Raw genomic sequence first — 27,609 nt, forward strand, 5'->3', positions numbered from 1 at the left:
CTGTACTCTTCCTCAGGTCTGAAGGTCATTGTTGGGGCCTTGCTGCGCTCTGTGAAGAGGCTTATCGATGTGATGATCCTGACTCTCTTTTGCCTCAGCATCTTCGCCCTGGTAGGTCAGCAGCTCTTCATGGGAAATCTGAACCAGAAATGTGTGAGGAAAGACTGTGACTCTGACTATAAAGGTAAACACCCCACCTTTCACTCCTTGGTTTGTGCATGGTTAACTTTTATTTATCCCCACTCATATGTCTACTGATCTGCATTACAGAGTATCTTAGGATCAAGGGATGACTTGTCCTTCTAGGGTTCTCAAGTGGGTAGATGCATTTCTTAGAGAACTGCCTCATTCTTTGGGTATCCATGAAGAAGTAAAATCCTGAAGCCACATCTATAGGAGTGGTGTCACCTTCCATCTCTGCCCACTTCCTTGTCATGTTTTGCAGAAGTCTTCAGAGTGCCTGGCTTTGGCCAAAGGGGACCAGCAACTTCCCACAATGCCTGCCCCCACCCAAGTATTTTCTTCAATGATATTGCTCCTTTTATGTTGCACCCTCTCCACTCTGAGGTCAACCCTATATCAATTTCATGTGTCCTGAATTTTATGTGGCCATACTTTCTCCATGACTGTCCTGGTTTATGAGCTTCTCATGGGCTGACCCTGTGTCCAGCTTCTCCTAGGGGTGGTCTCTGGTTCAGTTCTATGTACTGAGAGGTACTGCTTCCTCCTCTTATTTCTCCTTCCTTCTCCTTTTCCCTCTTTTTCTCTTGCATCTTCCTGAGGGCTTAGGCTCTAGTTCCTCTCTAGATCATTTCATTGAGATCACTTTGATCACTTTGATCATTTTGGAGGATTCTGAACCATCTGTTTCAAGCATAATCTGGCATATTTGCTATTCTTTTTCCTTTCAATGTTGTTTTTTCAAATCTGAATTTATAATTATTTCCTTCTCAGACTATTGCTTTGAAAAGAAAGATTCCACTGAATTCAGAATATGTGGCACATGGATGGAGAGCGGGTAAGATGTTTATACTCTTCATTCTATCTTTTTGAAGTGATGTGGCAGACAGTCTTTATCTAATGACTTGTAGAAGCAGTGGTGGTAGTTCTCAAACACTACTATTTCATGTGTCTAAGAAAGTTTATTTTATTTGGTTTTTTAAACATATTTATTTATTTGGTTGTGCTGGGTCTTAGTTGCAGCAGGCGGGCTCCTTAGTTGCGGCTCTCCAGCTCGTTAGTCACAGCACGTGGGCTCCTTAGTTGTGGCATGCAAAATCTTAGTTGTGGCATGCATGTGGGATTGGTTCCCCGACCAGAGAATGAACCCGAGGCCCCTGCACTGGGAGCACAGAGTTTTATCCACTGCGCCACCAGAGAAGTCCCTCTAAGCAGGTTTAGATGTGCATTACTAAATTAAAAATTATTTCCAAGTGTTTAAAGCAGTTCTCTCTCCTAAATTATATTGAATTTGTATCTGATGAGAAACCTACTGAAAACATAGGGATATTTTGACATTATGGAGCGCATATTCAAGGCCATCAAAGGTAAGAAAGGATGTTGTGACTGAAAGCCCCATCTAGACCTATTTCCTGTTCAATGACATGGCCCTGATGGAAGACATCTCAGCACACGTCTTCTGTTTGTTGATCTGTGACCCCCACTGCCTCTAATTGCACACATTGTTGTATGTGTGTTCATACACATTCACTTCAACAGTTAGCCCTCTGACCCTTTGGGGATACTGTTCCTTCTTCCAGGATATTAGTACTCTCTGTGGTGAGAGATTCATTCAGTGAAGGTTTATTGAGTGTATTTCAAATTAAGATAATATGCTAGGCACTTTGATGAAATAGATGACATTTATCTCTCAATAACAAATAGTTATCAAGGGCCAACATTGTGCCAAGCTCTGTGTTAGGCCCTAGGAATCCAAGTACAAACAAAGGAGTGCTGCCCTCTTGAAATTGACATCTTTCAGGCAACAGAGATGTACAGTAAATTCTTGAAAGTGTGATGAATGTTATAAGAGAGACCTGTAGATACTGAGAGAGATAACAGAGATGTAACCCTGCCTGTAAAATTAAGGAAGTCTTCTCGTGGTGGTCACAGATTCTGATTAGGTCAAACTCACAGACTTATTAGGTTTTAATACAGGGTTTATTGAGCTCTCTAGAATGATCCTCGGCAGGACATACTGCACGTACATTGTTTTCATTCAATGAGGAGCCCAGCAGCTGTCACAACAGTGCTTCTTTGATCCATCATCCATGCAGGGCAGGTATGGTTACTATAAGCAAAATCCAAGGTGGGGTGGGCCATCTAAACATACAGATGCAGAAGCCTTGGTTTCCAACTGTGTGCCAGTCACAACTCTCTCAGTCTAGGTGTAGTCTCAAAGCTCAGGAGTTTTACAGTAAGCGAACTCCTAGTACATGACCTTCGACACTGATCATAACGTGGTAGTTTCCAAGGAGATGGCAGATCTGAGGTCACCTTCCCAGACAGGCCTCTGTTCAGGGCCCAGGCTTGGTTTTCAGCCTTTACTCACTGCCTCCTCTGAGGACTGACTGAGTGGTGACTACAACATGGGTCTGAAGCATGAGTGGGAAGTTCTGGTGGATGAGAAGATAGAGCAAACGATTCCTGATGGTACAAATAGCAAGGATGAAAGCCTCAGGACATGAGGACATGCGGGGATAGTAAGAAGCCCAGAAGCTTGTTAGGCAAAGGGGCAGGAGACAGGAGCCAACCATGCAGGACCTGGTAGCCCATCACTGCTGAGGATTTTGACTTCAATCACAAAGGAAACAAGACCTGATCAGATTAGATACTTTTAAAACTCACTTTTGTCTGCTACATGGAGAATGGATGGATAGAGTAGATGAAGCAGCCACTTAGGAGGCTATGTTAATACAGATGAGAGTCACGAAGCTGTTCAGTGGAGATGAAGAGAAATGGATGGATGAATCCCAAAGACGTTTAGGAGACAGAAAGAACAAGACTTGTGGATTGAAGAGGGGTGTTGGCATCTGTGCAAATGCACGTGTAGGATAGTGGTGAGAAGTGCAAAGGGGAGAATAGAAAAAATCAATATAGAATTAAAAGATAAAGCAATGAAAGAGACAGAAAATATGAGAATAAATATCAATCCAGAAGTTTCAGCTTTTGACTAAGTAGGAATTCCAGAAATAGAGCACAGAAAAAGCAAAAGGGAGGAAATTAGCAAAGATAATACAGAGAATTTCTCTGGGATTAAAGATGCAAATACCTCAGTGGCCCATAAAGTAGCCAACACAATGAATGAAAAAGGACCATGTCAGGTGCATTATCATGGCGTTTCAGAACGTTTGGGGAAAAAGATCTGAAAACCAAAGAGAAAAAGGTTACCCACAAAGGAACAGTATCAGAATCCTCAACAACAGCATAGGGTTAATAGCTGAGCAGTGATTTTATGTTTCTGAAGAAAAACTATGTTCAACCCCAAATTCTATTTCTGGTCAAACTGTAACTCTACTGTGAAGGCAGAGTAAAGATATACCCATATGTGCAAAGATCACCCAGTCTTCCTAAAAAGCTACTTGAGGTTTGGTCCAGAAAAATGAGGGAGTAAAACTTAGAAAGAGCAATACAAAAGAGCCAAGAAAAAATGTATCTGACGCAGGAGACCCAATGACACAGGCCATGATATTTTCCATGAAGAATGATATAAGTAGTGGTGAGGTAGGGTGGGATGTTGGAAAACCCTTATCTACCACAGCAGAAAGCTAGTCAACAAAGACTAAAACTGATAAATCAAATACCAGGATAAGCATTTTAAAAAATTATAGGATAGTTGAATCTCAATATCATATTAGTTTCAGGTATACAATATGGTGATTCAATATTTTCATAAGTTATACTCTAAAGTTACTGTAAAATATTGGCTATATTCCTGTGCTGTGTAATATATCCTTGTAGCCTATTTATTTATTTATTTATTTATTTATTTATTATTATTTTTTGTGGTACGCGGGCCTCTCACTGTTGTGGCCTCTCCCGTTGTGGAGCACAGGCTCCGGACGCGCAGACTCATTGGCCATGGCTCACGGGCCCAGCCGCTCCACGGCACGTGGGATCCTCCCGGACCGGGCCACGAACCCGCGTCCACTGCATTGGCAGGCGGACTCTCAACCACTGCGCCACCAGGGAAGTCCCCTATTTATTTTATACATAGTAGTTTGTACCTCTTAATCCCCTACCTCTATTTTGCCCCTCCCCCCTTCCCTACTGGAAACCACTAGTTTATTCTCTATATATTTAATTCTGTTTCTGTTTTGTTATATTCATTTGTTTCATTTTTTAGATTCCATGCATAAGTGATAACATTCAGTATATGTCTTTCTCTGTTTGACTTATTTCACTAAGCATAACCCCCTCTAGGTCCATCCACATTGTTGCAAATGGCAAAATTTCATTCTTTTTTATGGCTGAGTTATAGTCCATTGTATGTATATACAGCACATCTTTTCTATTTTTTATATAGGAGTATAGTTTATTCACAATGTTGTGTTAGTTTCAGGTGTAAAGCAAAGTGATTTAGTTATACATATTCATACATCTAATCTTTTTCAGTTTCTTTTCCCATATAGGTTATTAAAGAGTATTGAGTATAGTTCCCTGTGCTCTACAGTAGGTCCTTTTTGAATATCTATTTTATGTACGGTAGTGTGTATATGTTAATCCCAACCTCCTAACTTATCCCTCCCCTGCCACCTTTTCCCCTTTGGTAGCCATGTTTGTTTTCTAAGTCTGTGAGTCTGTTTCTGTTTTGTAAATAAGTTCATTTGTATCATTTTTTTAGATTCCACATAAGTGATATCATACGATATTTGTCTTACTCTGTCTGACTTATTTCACTTAGTATGATAATCTCTAGGTCCATCCATGTTGCTGCAAATGACATTATTTCATTCTTTTTTATACCACATCTTTTTTATCCATTCATCTGTTGGTGGACACTTTGGTTGCATCCATATCTTGGCTATTGTTAATAATGCTTCTATGAACATTAGGGTGCATGTATCTTTTTGAATAGTGTTTTCATTTTCTTCAGCTATATACCCAGCAGTGGAATTGCTGGATCATATGGTAATTCTTTTTTTTTTTTTTTTTTTTTTTTTGTGATACGTGGGCCTCTCACTGTTGTGGCCTCTCCTGTTGCAGAGCGCTCCAGATGCGCAGGCTCAGCGGCCATGTCTCACAGGCCCAGCCGCTCTGCGGCATGTGGGATCTTCCCAGACCGGGGCATGAACCTGTGTCCCCTGCATCGGCAAGCGGACTCTCAACCACTGCGCCCCCAGGGAAGCCCTATTTTTAATTTTTTGAGGAACCCCATATTGTTTTCCACAGTGGCTGCACTAATTTACATTCCCACCAACAGAGTACGAGTCTTCCTTTTTCTCCACATTCCTGCCAACATTTGTTATTTGTAGACTTTTGGATCGTAGCCATTCTGACAGGTTTGAGGTCGTATCTCATTGTGGTTTTGATTTGCATTTCTCTAACAGCGTTGTTCTGCATCTTTCCATGTGCCCGTTAGCCATCTGTATGTCTTCTTTGAAAAATGTCTATTCAGGTCTTCTGCCATTTTTTAATCAGGTTGTTTGTTTTTTTTTGATAGAGTTGTGTGAGCTGTTTATATATTTTGGATATTAACCCCTTATCGGTCATATCATTTGCAAATATTTTCACTCATCTAGTAGGTTGTCTTTTCATTTTGTCAGTGATTTTCTTTGCTGTGCAAAACTTTTTAAGATTAATTAGTTTGTTTATTTTTGCTTTTGCTTCCTATGCCTTAGAAGAAAGATCAAAAAAATATTGCTATGATTTATGTCAAAGAGTGTTCTGCCTATGTTTTCTTCTAGGAGTTTTATGGTTTCTGGTCTTACATTTAGGTCTTTAATCTGTTTTGAGTTTAATTTTGTATATGGTTTGAGAAAATGTTTTAATTTCATTCTTTTCCATGTAGCTGTCCAGTTTTCCCATCACATTTATTGAAGAGACTGTCCTTTTCCCATTGTATATTCTTTCCTCCTTTATTGTAGATTAATTGACCATAAGTACGTGAGTTTATTTCTGAGCTCTATATTCTATTCCATTGATCTGTGTCTATTTTTGTGCCAGTACCATGCTGTTTTGGTTACTGTAGCTTTGTAGTGTAGTCTGAAGTCAGGGAACATGATATTCCCAGCTTTGTTCTTTTTTCTCAAGATTGCTTTTGCTCTTCAGGGTCTTTTGTGGTTCCATATAAATTTTAGGATTATTTGTTCTAGTTCTATGAAAAATGTCATGGTTATTTTGATAGGGATTGCATTAAATCTGCAGATTGCTTTGCGGTAGGATGGACATTTTAACAACATTAATTCTTCCAATCCATGAACACAGTATATCTTTCCATTTCTTTATATCATTTTCAGTTTCCTTCATCAGTGTTTTATAGTTTTCAGAGTATAGGTCTTTTACCTCCTTGGTTAAGTTTATTCCTAGGTATTTTATTCTTTTTAATGTAATTTTAAATGGGATTGTCTTCTTGCTTTCTCTTTCTGATAGTTTATTATTAGTATATAAAAAGCAACAGATTTCTGAATATTAATCTTGTATCCTGAAATTTTACTGAATGCATTTATTAGCTCAAATAGTTTTTTTGATGGAGACTTTAGTTTTCTATCTATAGTATCATGTCATTTGCAAATAGTGATAGTTTTACTTCTTCCCTTCCAATTTGGATGACTTTTGTTTTTTTTTCTTGGCTGATTGCTGTGGCTAAGACTTCCAATGCTATGTTAAATAGAAGTGGTGAGAGTGGGCATCCACCTTATTCCTGAGATTAAGCAAGCGTGTGCATATGTTCTTCATGAGCAGAGTCTCAGTTTGTTACAGCCCTCCTGTAAGTCCCACTGGTTTTCAAACCAGCTAAGGGAACTTGTCTTCCTGGTGTTGGACCCCAGGGCTGGGGTGCCCAATATATGATTCAAACCCCTCACTCCCCAGGGAGGATCTCCAAGCCCATGATATCCCTCTCTTCTGTGCCCCTAACTAAGGAGTCCCAACCTGATTGCTTCTCCTTCCTTCCTTTCTGACTCAGTGTGGATCTTTCTTTACAGTCTTGTGTCCAGTTTACCACCAGTGTCCAGTTTGTTTTCATTGAGAATTGCTCCACATGTAGATGTATTTTTTAATATAAATTTATTTATTTATTTCTGGCTGCATTGGGTCTTTGTTGCTGTGCGCGGGCTTTCTCTAGTTGTGGTGCATGGGCTTCTCATTTCAGTGGCTTCTCTTGTTGTGGAGCATGGGCTCTAGGCGTGTGGGCTTCAGTAGTTGTGGCACTCAGGCTCAGTAGTTGTGGCTCACGGGCTCTAGAGCGCAGGCTCAGTAGTTGTGGCACATGGGCTTAGCTGCTCCATGGCATGTGGGATCTTCCTGGACCAGGGTTCGAACCCGTGTCCCCTGCATTGGCAGGCCGATTCTTAACCACTGCGCTACCAGGGAAGTCCCATGTAGATGTATTTTTGGTGTATTCATTGGGGGAGGTGAGCTCAGCATCCTCCTACTCTGCCACCTTGATCTTCTCCCAGTAAAAGCACTATATTTAGAGATAACAGACCTAAAAGAGCTAAAAGTTGTTGAATTTGAGGTGTATAAATGACAGATGAAGAATGATGGAATGGTTTTCATTACAAGCCTTTTGGTGCCATGTGACTTTTTTTAAACCACATGCATGTGCTACTTTGATAAAAATACTATGTTTATTACAAATTAAGAAAGTACATACTCATAGTATATTCGATAGATGCACTCAATGATGTGTTTTTGGTGATGTGGACAAAGACCTATATGCAAGATATCTACTGTTTTTAAAGTAAAACCCAAATGTTTGCAAGAATAGAGGACTGATAACAATTGATATCTAAATATTTAGCATTAGCAAAGCACTTATATAAATCCCAGAACTGTAGGACATGAAAAGAAATGAGATATTTCCTTGTATGCTGGTGGAAAAGACCTCCAATCAATACCATTCCATGAAAAAAGCAAAGTGCAAGAGAGTGTTCAAAGAATGCTCCCATCCATATATTATAGAAAATGTATATTGATAATATGTGCTTTTATATTCATAGAGGACTTCTGGAAATTTACTAAAGTAACTGTTAAACTGTGCCTCTAGGAAGTGGGGCTGAGTGGGGAGAGAGGGAGACATCATATTCATTGTATGTCCTTTTTTTACTGTAAAGTGTTCACTATGTCACTGCACTTAATTTTTCAATGAAAAAATGCCGGTATGAACTTCCTAATCAATCCATTTGAGAAAAGTCTATGAGTGCCCATGTTTAGATATAGAATGGGAGGCTTGGAAGGTGGAGGATGGCCAACTCTATAAATATTCTCTTCACCTAGGACTTTTGAGTGTGAGCCCATGGTTCTTGGAAGAATCAGTGCCCTGGGCAGGGTGTCGAGGGGAGGTGGGCTGCAGGATATGTAATTCTTTCTCTGTTCCTTTGTTTCCAATATCTAGGGCTTGTTCTGAACAATTTGAATGCAAACATACCAATAAAAATCCTGACTATAATTACACGAATTTTGACAGCTTTGGCTGGTCTTTTCTTGCCGTGTTCCGGCTTATGACCCAAGATTCCTGGGAGAAGCTTTATCAACAGGTTATCTATTTATTCATTCTCTCTCTTTATTTCCCTCTCTCTCTCTCCCCCTCTCTTCCCTGCCCCTCTGCCTCCTTCCCTCCTCTCTCCCTTTCCATCACTTATCTATCTCTTCATCATTTATTTATAACCTACCATCTCTCCTTCACCTTTGTCATCTATTTCTTATCCTTAACAGTTGTACTGTTAAATTGTATTTTAGAAATTCTATTAGAAACATCAAAAAAAGACTATAAATGTGATATTTGGAAGAAGAGTACAAAAAAACTCCTCTTCCTAGAAATATCACCCCTCTCCAGATTCCCCACTGACTGAAGTTCCACCACTAGTGCTTCAGCTTTCATGCAGCATTGCTCTCTCTCTTGCCTTTTTAATTTAAAAAATGCAAATACCCTTGAGAAAGTCACAGTAAAGTCACTCTGACTTCTGTGTGAATGTACAGATGGCATTTCCTTGCTGAGAGATAGGGCATCAGGAGCTCTAGGTGATGGGGGAGGCAGTAGATGATGCTGCAGGTAGCTGAGCCAACCAGGGCTGGGGAGAGACCAATTGCTACAGTGTAATCTCCACTCGAGGTCAAGTCACCCCTCTGCGGAGGAAGGATTCAGATGCCAGCATGTGCTGTGTCCCTTGCAGACTTTGCGCACCTCAGGGCTCTACTCAGTCTTCTTCTTTGTGGTGGTCATCTTCCTGGGCTCTTTCTACTTGATTAACTTAACCCTGGCTGTTGTCACCATGGCTTACGAGGAACAGAACAAGAATGTAGCTGCTGAGACAGAAGCCAAGGAGAAGATGTTCCAGGAAGCCCAGCAGCGGTTAAAGGAGGAGAAGGAGGTAGGGTCATGTGGTGTGAGACAGTGGGGTCTGCTTGGGAGGACCCCAGAGGCCGTGGGGTCTGACACTCAAGGTTTCTGTATAAGGCCTAGTCTCAGTGCTTTCCTAACTGGTGCTTTTCTGAGAATTTTTAAGCCCTTTGCAGCTGGCTCTGCTACAGTCTCCCACTAAGATGTCCAGGCGCAGGGCTCTTGAGGAAGGGAACCCTTGGTTTTGATGAACGTTGACCTTCTGAAACCTGAACCTTCAAAGATAGATCCCAAATTGCTGGCTAGAGGATAAAATGTATGTGTATGTAAATTAAGCCTCTGCTCCAGGCTTTCTTGTGGGAAGCTGGAGATGTTTGTGTCCAGGGACTTTGCTTGCGAGAGTTTGGAAAATCAATCATGGTGGCTGTAGAGATGACAGTCATGATCCTTTCTTATAATCCTTGTTATATTTACAGACCATTCTTATTGTTTCCGTGACATCTTTACATTTTTTCAGCTCTAAGATTCTAAGATTCGATTCTAAGATTTCAGAGCAGGGCCATGTTTTATGCTTTTTCTCATCCTCCACAGAGATTTGTCAGGAGGAAGCCCATCTTAAGTGCTTGATGTCTGCAGCGTTAAGCGCAAACATTTACTGAATGCTTAGCACATACAGGACACTGTGCTAAGGGTTAGTGACACAGAGGTATCTAAGAGTTAACCCTGCCTTCGAGGGCTGCAATCTCGTGGACAAACAGGACATGTTCCCCACATAAACAATGACAAAGCTAGCATCCCACATAAACAATGACAAAGCTAGCATATTACAGTTGGGCAATGAGCAATCAAAATGGTCCAGTGCTACCAGAAGAGAGGAGAGAATGCTTACTGAGGTCGAAGTCATTTACAGTGTTCTGTGGGGAGTGTGATCTGTTCATTAATTGCTTTTTTTCACTCTCTAAGGCTCTGGTTGCCATGGGTATTGACAGAAGTTCACTTAATTGCCTTGAAGCATCATCTTTTTCCCTGAAGAAGAGAAAGCTATTTGGTAATAAGAAAAGAAAATCCTTCTTTTTGAGAAAGTCTGGGAAAGACCAGGTTCCAGGATTAGATTCTGATGAAGATTCTTCAAAAAAGGCAAGTTTGGGCCAAGGGATTGATGATACTTTGGCACTCTTCAGGGGGACAGGTCAAGTTGTCAATATAATCGAAAGGACTCATTCATTCACTCAATCATTTATCCATTCATCCATTTGCACATACTTCCCTGCATCCATGTGTCTATTCAATTATCCATTTATTTACAGATGTCTATTTAAAATGTTGACAGTGTTTATTTGGCACTGGGGTAGGCACTGGGGATACGTAGGATATATAACACAGGCAAGTAATGATGACGGCACACTGACAAAGAGGCAGTTACTGTTCAGTGTGATGACCGACATGATGATCACTGAGGGAGAGCAGAGCAGGAGCATCGTCTTAGGGGCAATGTTTGTTCCCTGCAAGGCAAACCCTGAGACGTTAGAGTGCAAGTAGATTATTTGGGAAGTGATCTCAGGAAGCACTAAGAGGGGAGGGGAGAAGTGATACATGGAAGAGAAGGTGGCCAATTAGTGTGCATTATTAAGCCAGTTTAATCTCCCTGGAGTGAGGGCACTGGAGTATTTATACATCAGCTTTTGTCCATCATTGGTTCAAGACTTCTGTGGTCAGGAAACAATAATTTTTCTGTATTTCTGACGTGCTATGTGTTAGGGCAAAAGTGTTTGGGTTGCCAAAGGAAGCCTGAGAACATATGGATGGGGCCAACAATAGTGTCTGCTTCAGACAGCCAACCCCAGACTTGGTGGGGGCTGGGAAAAGAGCAGTGGATCAGAAAAGAGTTCCCAGAGGAAGCAGTGTGTAAGCTGAAAGGATGAATTAACCGGGTAAAAGGAAGAATGAAGCACTACACATAGAGAGAACAGCACACGCATAGGCCTGGAAACAAAGGAGAGCAGAACATGACCCAGTAGAAAATGTGCAAGTGTGTGTGCGCATGCGTGTGTGTGTGTGAGATGAGGTTGGGGGGGTGGCAAGAGGCTTTAGTGGTAAGATACGGACCATAATAAAAAGCCTTGAAGCCAAGCTAAGGAGTTCATTCTTTACACTGAGAGCAAGTGGTAAGCAGTATGGAAAGGTTTTAAGCAGAAGAGTGATATGACTAGATTTACATTGTGGAAATCCTGGATGCATTGAAGAGAGGGGATTGGAGGAGTGCGAGACTGGAGGCAACCAATTAAGAAGTTGTTGCAGTGATCCAAGTAAGAGGTGACAATGGCTTAAACTATGGTTAGGGCAGTGAGGATAAAGAGAGATGAACAGGTTACAGTGATCTGCAGAGGAAAAGATTTGGCAATTGACTAGATGTAGAGGGTGGGGTTTATGGCTTGGGTAGCCGACTTGTTGGTGGGTAATCTACTGAGATGGGCAAAGAGCATGTTCTGGGGGCGAGGAAGATAGCAAGCTAAGTTTTGCATGTGCAAATTTTGAGGTGCCTATGGGGCATTCAAGTCAGGCTATTGAGTAGGCAGCAGGATATGCAGAAAAGAAGCTATGGGAGGATGTACTGTAGAAAAAGAAAGCTTATTCTTATCATTTAAGGTGGGGGATGTTTGAACATGTTTTAATTCTGGAGAAGAGAAGTCAAAAGAGAGGAAGATGTTGGTGATACAGGCCAGGGAATAATGGCTAGAGCCTCTTTACTGAGGTAGGGGGAGGATGAAGCAGGCAGGAGGTGGGTGTGTGTGCTTGAGCCCGGGGTGGGGAAAGGGAGGTCAAGGGCCTTTGTAGAAGTAGATGCACGGACCTCACCCACTGCTCTGAGCAGTTCTCTGATGGAGTGACAGGGCAAGATCTCACGATTTAGAGGCTTCTTTGCTGTCAGATCACAGCATATTCAAGAGACTGCATATATTTTTTAATATTTTGCAAGTTTTTCCTCATTTCACAAAGCAATAGACAAAGACCCAGACACCTAACATAAAGTGTCTTTTCCCTTTAGCTAGAATAGGAAATAGCTATAGAAAGACTACAGGCTCCCTTTAGAATAGCTTTTCAGAAATGGATAGTTCCCTCTGGGGCCATGGTTGGTCAGAACTTTGGAGGAATAAGTAATTACGGATACCTGAGTTTTCTGGCTAGCTGAAGGTTTATGTCCTTTAATCTCTAGATACTTTAGAGTTGTAGATAAGGTGAGAATCAATAAGCTCTTAGACATAGCCTGAGTGCTTGAAGTTTAGTATATGGATTTTGTGATATTTATTTTGACTGTTCTTTTTAGTTACTGACTATTTCAAAATCTATTTAAGCAGCCACTCAAGGCACTTCACTATGTGGCCTCAATCCACCTTTCTAAATTTATACACCACTTCTGCCCCTCGCAAACATTGTTTCTAAATCGCACTTTTTATTGTTTTCATACCCTGAACCATTGCGCATTCGTTTTTGTAAAATATTTTTTGCTCTTTGTTGACAATGAATAAAACACAGCGAAAGAAATGTTTCTATAGGTACAACTCTAGACTCTAGAAATGGGCATACATAAGAAATATGAATGTTCAAACCATATTTCTCTTATCTATTAAATGTGAATTAAGAAAACTGCACCTTTGGCATGCCATGAAGTTGAAGTGAGTTGAGCATCTTCGCTGCATGTGGCATTGAAACAGTTTGTCAAGTTTTGAGGAGAGGTCGCCCCTTCCCTTAGACAGTCCACCATGCCTTCTCTTATAGGCACACCTACTTGAACAAACCAAACGACTGTCCCAGAATCTGTCAGTGGAGCACTGTGATGAGCACAGAGACCCCTTCCAAAGGCAGAGAGCACTGAGCGCTGTGAGCATCCTCACCATCACCATGCACGGTAAGTTCTGTTCCAAGACCAAGGGGGAGCCTAACTTCAAGGATGCCCTTCCCTTCTCCCTCTCTCCAGCCCCCCAGAAGCCCTTTGCAACCCACTGTACTTCCTGCAGAGTGACTCCCCATGCTACTTTGGAGCATGTGAGCAAAATGGCTTGGAAGAAGCAGGCCTTCCTTTTGGGCCCACCCTGAGCTGCCACTTGGGTAGTGGTGGGACCAAGCGCACCAACGGGACTTCTCATTCAGGCCAGGCAGTCACAGGAAGTTTCAGTGACAATGATAGCCAGCCAAAGAAGAGAAGACATAGAAGTTTCCAGGAGGTTACAGTTGTCATTGAAGTTAGAATAGGGATCTGACATGAATAATAGAAGAAGACTTGCGTATGCAGGCTGGAACCATCTGATGGACCTGATTAACAGGAGGCAACAGGGACCAAACTGAGGGGTTCGTGTTCAAGGGCAGGACTCAAGTCCCAGCAAGAATGGGATCAAATGGGTTCTTAGCACTTTTGAGCCTATTGCATCATCTCATGAGGCCTTGAAATTGTGTGGAAATCAGGGTGCAGCTGCCTTCTGGCCTGAATTCAACCAACTGATAGCATGCCTTTTGTTTCAGTGCTTATAGATGCCCCTGACTGAATATCTCCCCTTCCCCTGAGCCCTGGTAGCTTCCTGTGCTCTGGTACAGCCGTCACCATGGTCTTCCTTGAGTGAACATAACTTGGGCTTGTGTCTTTCTCTCTCATGGGTTCATAGCCAGTCAGTGTTGACTTCCCCATCTGTATCTCCCACAGTGTGGCCCTGCTCCCAGATTCTCAATATAAGTATAAAGACTTGAAGTACTTGACTATACCACATGGAAGTTGAGTGTGGGAAACCTTCCTAGCTATGCGTCAGTACCCTTCTTGACTGATCATGTTGTAGCACAGGAGATGCTAGGGAAGAGGGAGGAAGGAATGCACCCAGGCAAAGAACAGCCAGACTGGCTCAGACCTAACTCCTCAAGTGCTCTTTCAATTCTCCTTCTCCAGAACAAGAAAAATCACAGGAACCTTGCCTCCCATGTGGGGAGAACCTGGCATCCAAATACCTCGTGTGGGACTGTAGCCCCCGGTGGCTGTGCATTAAGAAGGCCCTGAGAACCATGATGACTGACCCCTTTACTGAGCTGGCCATCACCATCTGCATCATAATCAACACTCTCTTCTTGGCCATGGAGCATTACCAAATGGACCAGAGTTTTGAGAACATGTTATACACAGGGAATTTGGTAACTCTAGGCTTTTTAAAATATAAAACATATTTCAAACTTTGAATTATAACTCTTTCACAGTCTAAACATTTTGTGAGTGGCCTAACCTAACGTAGGTCTTTGGTCCTCTTAGGTGGAGTAGAGGGAAAAGATGACAGTTAGGATTTTATTTTTACCCATTTTAGTAATTTTCTATGGGCCCCTGTTCGCCCTCTAGTACGTTGAGGTGTTTCTTTAGTCATCTAATGGATGACTGAAGGGTCATTCAGTGGTAAGACAGAAGCAAGGAGACATCTTAAACGGTCAACTATTTTGGATAATCAAGAAAACATTAACCATATCCAGAGATCCATGGTGATGAGTACCATGGTCCCCAGTGATATTGATGACATCATTTGTCACAAAACAGTGTGACTGCCATTACTAAGTGTTATTTTCCCTGGAAAGGTGAGTCAGAGCATGGAAGCTGTAGGAGGTTCTTTCCCAGGAGTAGGTGTGAGAGGCTTGTGGGGTGGGGTGGGTGTGGGGTTCCAGACTTGAGCTTGCTTCAGTGTGTTTGTTATTGGATGAAGCTACTCTCAGTTAAATTGGGAACATTAAGATAGGGGAGCAGATTTTTCAAGAACTGTTCACTTTAATTAATAGCTCCTGCAGAAGGCCCAAGGGAAAATTAGTTTCCCAAATATCAGAAATAATAAGTAAGTACCTAGTGAATGTTCTACTGTAATTTGCTAATGAGTTAATTAGCTAAAAATCTTACCAGAATGTCTAGCCTTTTCTTCTTACAGTTTTATGTTATTTTTCTAATTTAAAAATCAATGTATGTTTTTTTTAATTTTAAAAATAAGTAACAATACAAAGAAGGGAAATACAAAGAAGAAACTCATTTCCTATGGTCTTAGTAGCAAAGATGATCATTTTTAGCATTGCAGAGTATTTCCAGGCAGTATGTATGTAGGTAGGTATTTTTAAATTTTCCTTTTTTTTTTTTTACTTTGACAAGAACCCACAGTACGTATTGAATCAGGAGTTGGTCCACAGAGATGCTTCCATGCATCAGGTTTAGGATGGTGCAGAACTGTAGACAGGTGCCTGTTACCCTTGGTTCCACATCCCATGCAGGAAGAGTAGGGAACTGCAGTATAAGAGCAGGGTGGATCTCCTTACAGACAGTCTGCATTTAAGTTCTTTTTCCCATACCGCCTTTGGGAAGAAGTGCCCTGTGGGTGTGCATAGGTCAGATTAGATTCCATGTTGCACAATAAAGCTAACACACACAATACCTTCTAACAGGCTGGCATCTTCTGGGCTCCAGGCCAGGGTGTTTAGCTCTCTCCTGTTGAGGTGTCCCAGAATGGCCTGAGGGTTTAGTTTCACTTGGAGGCAGAATGCTGTGCCCTCAGGGCCACAGTCCCTACCTCGACAGAGTTAGCAGGACCCATCTTTCAGCATCTTCTGGTAGATGGAGTTATTGGATAAATTCCAGAGAATACTCAAAGAACCCAGAGTCATCCCCCTGGACACAGCTTCCCAACTGCAAAGGTGGTCTGTCCATCACTTCATCTGCTGGTCCAACTGTGGGAAATAGCCAAAGCCCGCCTCTCACATTTCCCACTGACCAGGTATCCTGGATGCTGAGGTGAAGTTGCATTTTACAGTTGGAAGCTGGCAAATTAAGTGACATTCTTCTTCACTCTCTCCAGAGGCAAAAGGAACACAGGGACATTGTTGGTGTCTGAGAACACAGGCAGCAGCTGGACCCTGGATCCTGAAAATTGAAGAGGAACATGCAGAGCTGATTATGTAGCCTGTGCATCTGTTCCATGTGCCCCATTCCCTAGACATGCAAAAAAAGGGGCAGCCACCTCTCCTCTTGTGCCCTCGTGTTGGTGGTGCAGGGAGGCCTTGGAGCCCTGAGCTTGAAAGAACACATTCAGACCTCTCCTGTCTGATGGATGGACCAGGATTAAGCTGGCCTGTGGAGTTCTGTGGACTAGACTTAGAAATGGACTCTCTAGGCTTCAGAATTGCTTGAATCAAGCGAGTACATTGAGCTCCCAAGAAGTCATAACTAGCAATTGAATTGGATTGCAAAACCAATGGTCCCAAAGCATCTAGGGACGCTGTTGGGCTCAGACACCTAAAGCCTGAAGGAGACAGGAGGAGGAAGAGTGGGTCAAAAGGGGATGGAGATCAGTCCAGCACAGTAACTGGCATGCGCAACACTGCCTGCTTTTAGGCGCTGGTTATGGCACTGGGCAGGAATAGGCAGCAAGGTTTAAAGGGAGAAGATAGGTATAAGCTTTGATTTTTCTTTGCCACCCTTGATTTCTTTTTATTTGCCTATTCTGTGTTTATTTATGCCTATCCTTTTATTTTAACTTGTGTCATTTTATTTTAGGGATGTATTTTATAAATAGTAAGTCATTGAATTATTTATAAAAATAGATCACGTGTTACTTTTTAATAAGGAAATTTAATCATTTAGGGGTTGTTTTTGCTGTTTCCAGAACTAAAGAGGAGAGTCTTATAACACAGCGGTCCCCAACCTTTTTTTTTTTTTTTTTAAGATGTTGGAGATAGGAGTTTATTAATTAATTAATTTATTTTTGCTGTGTTGGGTCTTCGTTTCTGTGCGAGGGCTTTCTCTAGTTGTGGCAAGCGGGGGCCACTCTTCATCGCAGTGCACGGGCCTCTCACTATCGCGGCCTCTCTTGTTGCGGAGCACAGGCTCCAGACGTGCAGGCTCAGTAGTTGTGGCTCACGGGCCTCGTTGCTCCGCTGCATGTGGGATCCTCCCAGACCAGGGCTCGAACCCGTGTTCCCTGCATTAGCAGGCAGATTCTCAACCACTGTGCCACCAGGGAAGCCCCAGCAGTCCCCAACCATTTTGGCACCAGGGACCGGTTTCGTGGAAGACAGTTTTTCCACGGACTGTGGAGCGGAGAGATGGTTCAGGTGGTAGTGCGAGCGATGGGGAGCAGTAGATGAAGCTTCGCTCGCTCGCCTGCCGCTCACCTCCTGCCTGGTTCCTAACAGGCCACAGACCATTACTGGTCTGTGGCCTGGAGGTTGGGGACCCCTGTTAAGACGGACATTTTAGGGGCTTCCCTGGGGGCTTCCCTGGTGGTGCAGTGGTTGAGAGTCCGCCTGCCGATGCAGGGGACACGGGTTCGTGCCCCAGTCCGGGAAGATCCCACATGCCGCAGAGTGGCTGGGCCCATGAGCCATGGCCACTGAGCCTGCGCGTCCGGAGCCTGTGCTCCGCAATGGGAGAGGCCACAACAGTGAGAGGCCCGCGAACCACAAAAAACAAAACAAAACAAAACAACAATAACAACAAAAAAAAGGACATTTTAAAAGACTTTAACCCTTTTCATATTACCCTATTATTTTCATACTATTGTTTTTCTCATTTCTATTTAATGTGTGTGTGTGTGTGTGTGTGTGTGTGTGTGTGTGTGTGTGTGTGTGTGTGTATGTGTGATAGAGAAAGTGCTATTTGCTATGAAGGAATGCTTTGCTTTATCTTCTGCAAAGAATAGAAGATAGATTTAGTTTTGAATTTGGCTACTATGCTACATTTTGCAAATTTCTTAAGCCTGTATTATCTAATTGTTAAAGACAGAGAATTACTTTCCCCTCGGAAAAGACATAGTTTAGTGCTTTTTAAGCTCTTGCCCCTCCTTTTAATTCTTTGATATTTTGTTCTGGAATGATGCACCCTGCATTCTAGTGAGTCTTTAGGATTATATTCTGACTCGCTAATCTTCCTTTCAACCATAACCAATCCAGGGTTTATCCTCTATATCAGGTTGCTCAAAGACATTTTTCTGTGCCTGGTAGTATTTTTCAGTTCTCTGCTCTGGGCCCTTTTAATTTTTTTTTTTTTTCTGATCAAGGTGTTGAGATTGAATGGTTAGGTGAACTCCTCCTGCATTCTGGTTTATGAACGATATTTATCTTTAGTTTTCAGAGCTGTTGTGTACCCCCCCCCCCCCACTTCAGAGTTATTAGTATCTTAAAGAGAATTCAGAGGAGGAATTGCTTGACACTTCCTATTACTCTGCCATCTACCAAGAAGTCAATTTTGCTTTATTTTTTAACAGAATGGAAAATAATATTTATTCTCCATCCTGATGTCTCTTAGCTTGGTGACACTGGAGTGGAGGCCATGGAGGAGGGCAGAGAGAGGGGCAAAGGTAGAGTGAGGTTCATACTACAGTGGTAAACATTTTTTTTGTGTGTGGATTGCAGGGCATATTGTATCAAGCATGAGAATACATTTTATTTCTTTGTAACCTCTGTAATTCCCTTGGACCATTCTTAAAAGTGTATCTCCAAGAAGAGGTAGCTTCCTTTTCTCATTTTTCTTTGTCTCACTGTAGGTTTTCACTGGCATTTTCATGGCTGAAATGTGCCTAAAAATCATTGCGCTGGATCCCTACCACTACTTTCATGGAGGCTGGAACATTTTTGACAGCATTGTTGCTCTTCTGAGTTTTGCAGAGGTGATAATAAATAGTATGTGTCCAGGAAAACAAAGTTGTATGTCACTTCGTTCCTTAAGAGTGGTAAGGCACTTTCTTTCCTTCTTTTTTTTTTTAAGGGGCTGTCAGGATGATAATCCAATTTAACCAGCTCTTTATTTATTTATTTGGTTGCACCGGGTCTTAGTTGTGGCAGGCGGGCTCCTTAGTTGCAGCAGGCAGGCTCCTTAGTTGTGGCATTTGAACTCTTAGTTGTGGCATGTATGTGGGATCTAGTTCCCTGACCAGGGATCGAACCTGGGCCCCCTGCATTGGGAGCGCAGAGTCTTATCCACTGCTCCACCAGGGAAGTCCTATACTGAATAACTTATCTGACAGGATTGAAGAGTCTTGAGTGAGTTCAGTAGCTAGTTTGGATTAAACTTTACCATCTTACCTTAACCTGAGAACCAAAACTGCACTCCTCCTCCCACCCAGGCCTTTAATACCTTTGTGAGTCCCAAGGCGTCTTCTCTCAGGTGAACCCCTACTTTCCTCCCTCTCCCTCCACAAGATGATCCTTCAGGCAACCAGATGCAAAATTGTGTCTTCTGGTATCAGGACTCTGCTCCTTGCTTCGTGTAGAACCCCTCCAATGATCTCTTCCCCCACAGAGCTCTGAGCCAGGCATCCTCACAGCTGGGCTCACCAAGTGGGTGTAGACTACAGAGCCCAGGACGGGGGTCGGGTGCTGCCTGCAGGTGTTATCTCACAGGGTCCCTCCTCATTGCTGCCAGTACCACATTCCTTTTCTGTAGTCTTTGCCCTCCATCCACGAACCATTGGAGGCATCCTGGCAACCTTTGCCGAGCACCTGATATGTACATGAGGGAAGGTTCAAAGGTGAGGAAAACACTGCCTACAAGGAGTTTGCAGTCTAGGGAAGATACAAGACAGGCCCAGAAATGACCATGAGGTAAAGTGGAGTGTGACAGACCCCACAAGAGGTATGGACAGAAATCACAGAGAAATCACATGTGGGAGGGTAATAGGGAAACCACAAAAGGTGACCTCTTGTCCCCTTTCAGAGATTTACTTTTTTTTTTTGGCATGGATAGGATTTCTAAGCCTGTAGAATAAGACATTTGATTCAGTTACTTAAGCATACATTTTATACTTGGCATATGTTAGAAATCACACTGCTTAAAGTCAGGCATTATTAGGCTGCTCCCTAAAGTTTTATTGGTGCTTGGGTGAGCAAAATTACATTTGCTTTACTATTGTTTAGGCTTATTACAGCCATGCTATGAGGCAAGGAGCTCTGTGGCATTGCCTGTGGATAAGAACAGAACCACAGTTTCTCCCTGAGATGCCCTCAGCTCCCCTCTAAGTAGACAGTTGTGGTCCTTCTCTTGTGATATAAGTCTTACTGACCTGCAGTATCTCCCCACCCCCCAAATAGTTGATACTTAACAGGATTGTACTTTGGAGTGAAACCACTGGTTTACATTGAAAGTTAATATAAGAAATAATCTATGAAACTAGTTGCTGTGTTTTTTCTAAGGTTATTGTCTCCTATAAGGTCTGTAAGTTTCCATGGAGAAAATTTCTCGTGGAAAAAGAGAGTGTGTCTTGACTGGCTGATTGCCTTTTCTCTCCTAGGTACAAAACATCATGTTACTCTTGTCATCCTTATGAAGTTTAGATTCAAACTTGTGACCTCAAATGTATAATACAGGAGTTAGCAAACTTTATCTGTAAAAGGCCAGACGGTAAATATTTTCAGCCTTACAGGCCATATGGTCTCTGTCGAAACCACTCAGCTTTGCTATCGTAGTACAAAAGTAGCTGTAGACAGTAGAGAACGCATGTGTGTGGCTGTGTTCCAATAAAACTTTATTTATGGACATGGAAATTTGAACTTCATGCAATTTTCATGTGTAATGAAATATTTAAAAAAATTATTTCCAACCATTTAAAGATGTAAAAAACATTCTTACCTCTCAGGCCATATAAAAGCAGGCAATGGGATGGATTTGGCCCTGGGGCCAAAGTTTTTGACCCTTGGTACATTATGTACGGTTCCAATACATTCATTATATTTAATAAACATGTATGCTCAATTCCACCATCATGATCCCAAAGTCTTTATCATTTAAAATCTTAGACCAAAATATTCCATTTTTAAAACAAAAAGTAGATACAGGTGAATATTAGCTTGGGACATGGAGTTGGTGACCATGTTTAGGATGGATCTGAAAGTTATAAATGCTGTGGTTTGGGAACATGTCATTTAAATTATAGCTGAGCAGATGGAATTTGTTCTTAACTGGCTTTTCTTCCATTTTTGTTTATTGTCTGTTTTTACAGCTGAGGGTCTTCAAGTTAGCCAAATCCTGGCCAACTTTAAACACACTGCTTAAGATAATTGGCCATTCCGTTGGAGCCCTTGGAAACCTGACTGTGGTCTTGGCCATTGTGGTCTTTATTTTCTCAGTAGTTGGCATGCAGCTTTTTGGCTCTAAATTCAATTGCATAAAGAGTAATTCAAAGTCCCATGACCCTGCAGTCCCATGTTTACGACGCTGGCACATGGGGGATTTCTACCACTCCTTTCTGGTGGTATTCCGCATCCTCTGTGGGGAATGGATCGAAAACATGTGGGAATGTATGCAAGAAGCTAACCAAGGACTGTGCATTATTGTGTTTCTGTTGATCATGGTGATAGGAAAACTCGTGGTGAGTGTCTTAGTTTTGTTGTTGTTGTCATTGTATTAAATACATGGACTAAACAAATGCATTGACTTCTTTTGTAACACTTCACTAGTGAAAATTGTTACTCTAAGTATAGTATTATAAATGTAATGTTATATAATATTTTAAAATCTGCATTTGAATTTTGTTTGAAGACAGTACGGTAAGCATGAAAGAAAACCTTGTCACGTAGTGCTCATAAAAATGTCCCAATGTCTATCCTACTCCAGGTGGTTATTCAGATCGCCATTGATTGGCCGAGGTAGGGGTTTTTGACTTAATTTGTTCAATAGATGTAAAGAGATGTCCACTGAGGAAGGTTTCTTGTTGTTTAAAAGAAGAAGGAGGAGGAGAAGGAAGAGGAGGAGGAGGAGGAAGGAGGGATGAGGAAAAAAAAGTAGTCCTTTTTCTTCCTCTGGACCTTTTATGACCGTGACTCTTGGTAGAACTGCAAACATTATACAACCATGAGAAGAACTAAACTAAGACAAAGTAAGCACTGAGGAAGATAGAGGGAAGGTGGAACAAACCTATTGTCGGGTCATAATTGGTCCCCTGTTTAAAACGTTTCAAATATCTTGTCATGTGACATTTTCTTACTGTGTAAGCTGCCCTGAGTCTGTTACTTGCAGCTGGAAACATGGCTATTTATGGAGAGGCTAATTAGGTGTACACCAGTGAGGGTATGAAGAGACAGGAGACAGACAGGGATACCTGAGCATAAGTTCTTCAGAACTGAGTTGGGGCTATCATGCAAATATAATTAGCAATCCACATAGAAATAAAATTAACTCTCCTAAATACCTAATAAGTGATGTTGATAGACAGTAAGAGATACGAAAGATCAGAAGGGCAGGGTATCACCCAAGGGAGTAGGAAGGGAGCACTAAGAAAGGCTTTGTGGGAGACACAGTACTTGAGAAGGGCACTTAAGATGCAAAGAGGACTTAGCAAATAGAGGAGAGCTTGAGCAAAGATTCGGACCTGGGAATTCTCCTGGTGAAGCTGAGGAAGAGTGACTAGACCCGTTAACACCCACAAGACACTTCTCCCAGAGAGCTGTATATGTTTGAGCTGGCGAGAGCCACAAACAAAAGAGATTAAAAAAAGCCTGCACAAGTATACCATCTCTCAAATTGTGCAGACAGGAGAGGACCTCCTAGCACAGCAGTCTTAGACATCAGACCCATATCCCTGTGGGCAATTCCAGAGAAAGTCCAACCTCATGATTCTGGCTGATCCCCAAGGAATATCCACTTTTGATTTTGCCACATGGTTTCCCCATTCAGCCTTACCCTGGCCAGGTTCTACAATATGTGCTGCTTACACGCAGACAGACTGGATATGTCTGTCTGCACCCTTGAACTTCAGTTTTTCTTTGGTCTTATCTTGATGTCCCTATTACTTCCTCAATCTTCTCTCCTTTTATTTATTTTACAGATGAACTTTCTTGGGAGGCAGAAGGACATAGAACTCTCATTTGATTTTGTTTTGGGTCTTGGGGAAAAGTTGTTGTGGAAACCTACTGTATTCTTTCCTTTGCTAAATTTTTCATTCTCCTTATGTCCCCCCTCCCTTTGCCCCTTCCCAGGTACTCAACCTCTTCATTGCCTTGCTGCTCAATTCCTTCAGCAATGAGGAGAGAGATGGACACTTGGAAGGAGAGGTCAGGAAAACCAAAGTCCAGTTAGCCTTGGACCGGTTCTGCCGGGCTTTTTGTTTTGTCATATGCACTCTTGAGCATTTTTGTACCAAGTGGTGCAGGAGACAACATTTACCAAAGGAAGAAGAGGTGACAGAAGGCCCTGAGGCAGAGAGCAAAGGTGTCATTCTGCTGGTCACAGAGATGAGAAAGGGCCCAGAGACCTGGGAGGAGTTTGGTATACTGACTTCCGCACCAAAGACCTTGAGTGTCGGGCATGATCGGACTTGGTTGGCCCCACTAGCAGAGGAAGAAGATGATGCTGAATCCCCTGGTGAAGATAAGGCACAGCCTATCACACAACCTGAGGCTGGAAAACAGGTATGAAGGTTCACACGTAGACTTAGAGGTTGTACAAAGCTAGAGTTGCCATAGGGCACTGGTGGCCTGCCCTGTTCTGAGCACTATGCAGAGATGATAAGGGTATAAAATGTGGCAGCTGCACATCCGGGGCTGGTTCTGATCATGGTCCTGCACATGTGGCACAGGTGGGTGGTGTCAGAGGAGTTCAGAGGGGAACACGATCAGAGTGGGCTGGGGCAACAGGGGAATCAAGTGCCTTTGGTTGAGCCCTAAAAGAAGAAGTATAGAGTTTGAATTGGCTGAAAGGTGAGAAAGGGAGTGTGGAAGGTGAAATGAATAGCACAAAAAGAGATTTTGTTTCTTACGTATTGCCTACCACCCTGGGAAGGATCACTTAGCCATAGCCACTACCCCTGGTACTCGGAGGGGCAGTAGTAGTCTCTCATCTCTCAGCCTCCCTCTTCCTTCATGGAACCTCTGCCCTGCAAACTAGCTAGAGTAAGGGTGATCAGCACCCTGGTATTCTCAAGCTTTTGAACCTGGAATAGAGTCTCTGTCCTATAAGTAGAAACTGAATTGAAAAAGGAAATCCAACTTCTTGGCCACATTCACCAGAAATTTAGCCTCTTCAACTCAGAGTTGGAGGAGATGAGAAAAGTTGGTAACCTGCACCTTCTGGTGAGATACATATCTCTTGATTGGGAGCTGAGGGTAAAGGGAGCCCCATCTTCTTGGTCACATCTGCCTAGAGTGGAGCTTCTGTCACACTGAGCTGGGGGTGGGAAGGAAGAGAGCAGATCATGGCTCAAGTGACATAGACTCCTGCTGTTATTACTGAAATGTGTAGTTTTTTTAGTAAATATTTCTTCATTTGCTGTATGCCCTTAGGACAATTTCCAGAAACTTAAATGATTTTTTACGAATACTTTCCACCACTTATGTTAATTTTCCTGTGGAGCATGTCTGCAGAGCTTCTTACTTTACTATCCAGGAAGCGAAATTCTGTATATCTTTTTTAAATTAAATTCTAAACTTGTTAATTTTCATGATGCTTTCAGATTACTATACTAATTTCACTTTTTTCTCAAGTAAATTCACCTCCCTGTAGCTAATTTTTGAGGGCTACTGGTTTTATGTTTGTCTCCTCATACATTTTGGAGTGTGAATTTGAAAGCTCATCTTTGTGGGACGATCTGTCCCTCTCTTTGCAGTCTAAGTTCTGTGGTATCTTTAATCGACCCTCCTAGAGGATCCATTTCAGAACTAAGTCTTGTATTGCCAACTTGGGATTCTTGTCTAATAGTGATACTAGGCATTTTGCAGATCCAGTCACTGAACCAGTGGCTCCCATTGCCCAGGTCTTGTTTCTGAGGCTGTGTTTCCTCCTTCCTCTCTAGGTTTGCAGCTTTGTATAATTGTAATCCCAAGCCTTGGCCACAGCTTCTTTTATTTGTTTATTTATTTTTAACATCTTTATTGGAGTATAATTACTTTACAATGGTGTGTTAGTTTCTGCTTTATAACAAAGTGAATCAGCTATACATATACATATATCCCCGTATCTCTTCCCTCTTGCGTCTCCCTCTCTCCCACCCTCCCTATCCCACCCCTCTAGGTGGTCACAAAACCACAGCTTCTTTTGACTTCTCTCTTAAGTGCAAGAACTTCAACCCAGCCCATAGTTTCAAGCTTTGGACATAACTGTGGTTTCTTTCCTCACACGGGGCACTTTTATTCACCATTACCTGCTACATGCTTTAAATTGTTATTACTTTATATTTTTGTTCTGTGTCTGGTCCATAGATAATGTGTACCTGTTTATTGTGTGTATATGTTCAAAGGGGAAAAGTGTTCTTAAATCATGACCTTACAGTGTCAGATTCACAGGAACCCTCACATAGATTTTAGGATGAAACCTTTACTTAAGGTGTGACTTTGCATATATCCTTCTTGGATTTAGCTGCAGGTCATAAGACAAAATTTAGTTTTTATTTTTATGTTGTGATATATTTTCATATTTTCTTTATGTCTTTCAGTTACCTATTTTGCTAAGCCAACCCTCTGTACCCAACAGAGTAAAATATTATTTTCCTAGTTATTCTTCTAATATTTTTATACATCTGTTTTTATATCAGAATATCAAATGATTATGGATTTTAATTTTTACTGTATTCTGACATTGTAATATTTTTTCAGGGATAACTAATTATGCCAGTACCATTTATTAAACAATTTATTATTTTGCCATTGAATTGAAAGGCTACAGTAAGTTTCACCTCTTAATTATTTGGTGAATTTTGTATCCAAACCATATTGTTTTGATTATATTACTTATGAGTAAGTTTTGTTATCTGTTTCCTATAGTAGTGTTCCAGAATTATTTTATGTTGACTTTTTCCAGGATCAGTTTTCAAAAGTAAAGCGAAAAATGTTAATAATGTAATAATTTTCATGACAGACAGAAAACCAAATAGAATTCAAACTTGTTTCATCTCAAGTGAGATGTCCAGGAGGAATATTAATTCTACTCGGGGTTTCTCAGTGTCAGGCCAGTGAACTCCATCAGAAGACCAAGGAGCCCACCAGTCCAGGAGCTCAGAGTGTGGAAATGGACATATTCTCTGAAGGTGATCTTTATCTGTCGGTACAGAATCCCCGAAAGGTAATTTTCCCAGGGTGTTCCCAGAAGAAACATGGCTCATCCATACACCTTCTCCAAGATAGCCGCTGTGGAAAAATATCAAGATTAGTACAAGGCAAACTGCCAGAATTAGATCTTAAGCAAAGGTCTAGGCCAGGGTTTCTCAACCTCTCCACTGTGACATTTGGGACAGGATAATTCTGTGTTATGTGGACTATTCTGTGTATTATAGGGTGTTCAGCAGTACTCTGGCCTCTACCCACTAGATGCCCATAGCATCCCCCCATTGTAAAAATAAAAAATGTCTTTAGACATTGACAAAATGTCTCCTAAAGGGTAAAATCAATGACATTGCCAAAATGTCTACTGGAGGGTAAAATCAACGAGAAACACTGTTCTAGGCCTATAATTCTGGGAGTTGAGGTAGCTGACAGTTTCAGTCTCAGTAAAGTAGCATCCTTCTCATCACCTGGCTTCCATATTTGGGGTTAGTCAGCAGATCAGGTAAGAAGATTTAGAGGGAGGAAAAGGTTGAGGCACTGTGTCTTCATGTGCCTTATCTTTCATCAACCAAGGGAGAGCAGTTAGAGAATTCTTTCCTGAAGTCAGGGCTGGTCAGAACATTTAGGAAAGAACGCAACAAGAGGTATACTTTCTAGACACCCCTCAGACCTTTGCCTAGCTAATTTCATGCATAAAAAGTCATAAAATAAGGTATTAGGTATTAACCATGGTGACAGAGGGTGTTGGAAAGTGATTCCCCCTTTCTTTGTTCTGATGTACAGAAGTCTGATGCTACGAGTGTGCTCTCAGAATGTAGCACCACTGGTCCACAGGATCCCTTTAGGCGGGTACTTGAAATGGTTCCCAAAAAGGAACCAGAGAGATGTTTGCCCAAAGGTAAGTGGCAGTATTCCTACATTCAGTTCATGGAATATTTGGGTGGGATTCTGTTATTTTTTGAAGATCTATGGTTTTGATAGATGCCTTCTTTCTGCTTCTACTGGAGACAAAAGTGAAGAGTCTTCCCTGGATTCTTGGGACCATTTCATGAAATTCTTTTTTTTTTTTTTTTTTTTTGCGG

At 41.9% G+C, this 27,609-nt stretch overlaps 1 protein-coding gene across 1 annotated transcript in view; it reads left to right on the forward strand.

Annotated features, from left to right (window-relative positions):
- Nucleotides 1-27,609, forward strand: part of SCN11A (sodium voltage-gated channel alpha subunit 11) — a 78,370-nt gene that overhangs the window by 20,888 nt on the left and 29,873 nt on the right. Inside the window, exons 8-19 of the mRNA XM_073811066.1 lie at nt 17-184; nt 955-1,018; nt 8,558-8,699; nt 9,336-9,533; nt 10,466-10,639; nt 13,280-13,409; nt 14,436-14,674; nt 19,045-19,230; nt 21,496-21,864; nt 23,471-23,902; nt 26,427-26,546; nt 27,311-27,425. Of these exons, the coding sequence (XP_073667167.1) occupies nt 17-184; nt 955-1,018; nt 8,558-8,699; nt 9,336-9,533; nt 10,466-10,639; nt 13,280-13,409; nt 14,436-14,674; nt 19,045-19,230; nt 21,496-21,864; nt 23,471-23,902; nt 26,427-26,546; nt 27,311-27,425 (2,337 nt within the window). The remainder of the gene's footprint in view (nt 1-16; nt 185-954; nt 1,019-8,557; nt 8,700-9,335; nt 9,534-10,465; nt 10,640-13,279; nt 13,410-14,435; nt 14,675-19,044; nt 19,231-21,495; nt 21,865-23,470; nt 23,903-26,426; nt 26,547-27,310; nt 27,426-27,609) is intronic.

The sequence above is a fragment of the Tursiops truncatus genome, chromosome 10 (genome assembly GCF_011762595.2).
Source record: "Tursiops truncatus isolate mTurTru1 chromosome 10, mTurTru1.mat.Y, whole genome shotgun sequence".
NCBI classification, from domain to species: Eukaryota; Metazoa; Chordata; class Mammalia; order Artiodactyla; family Delphinidae; genus Tursiops; species Tursiops truncatus.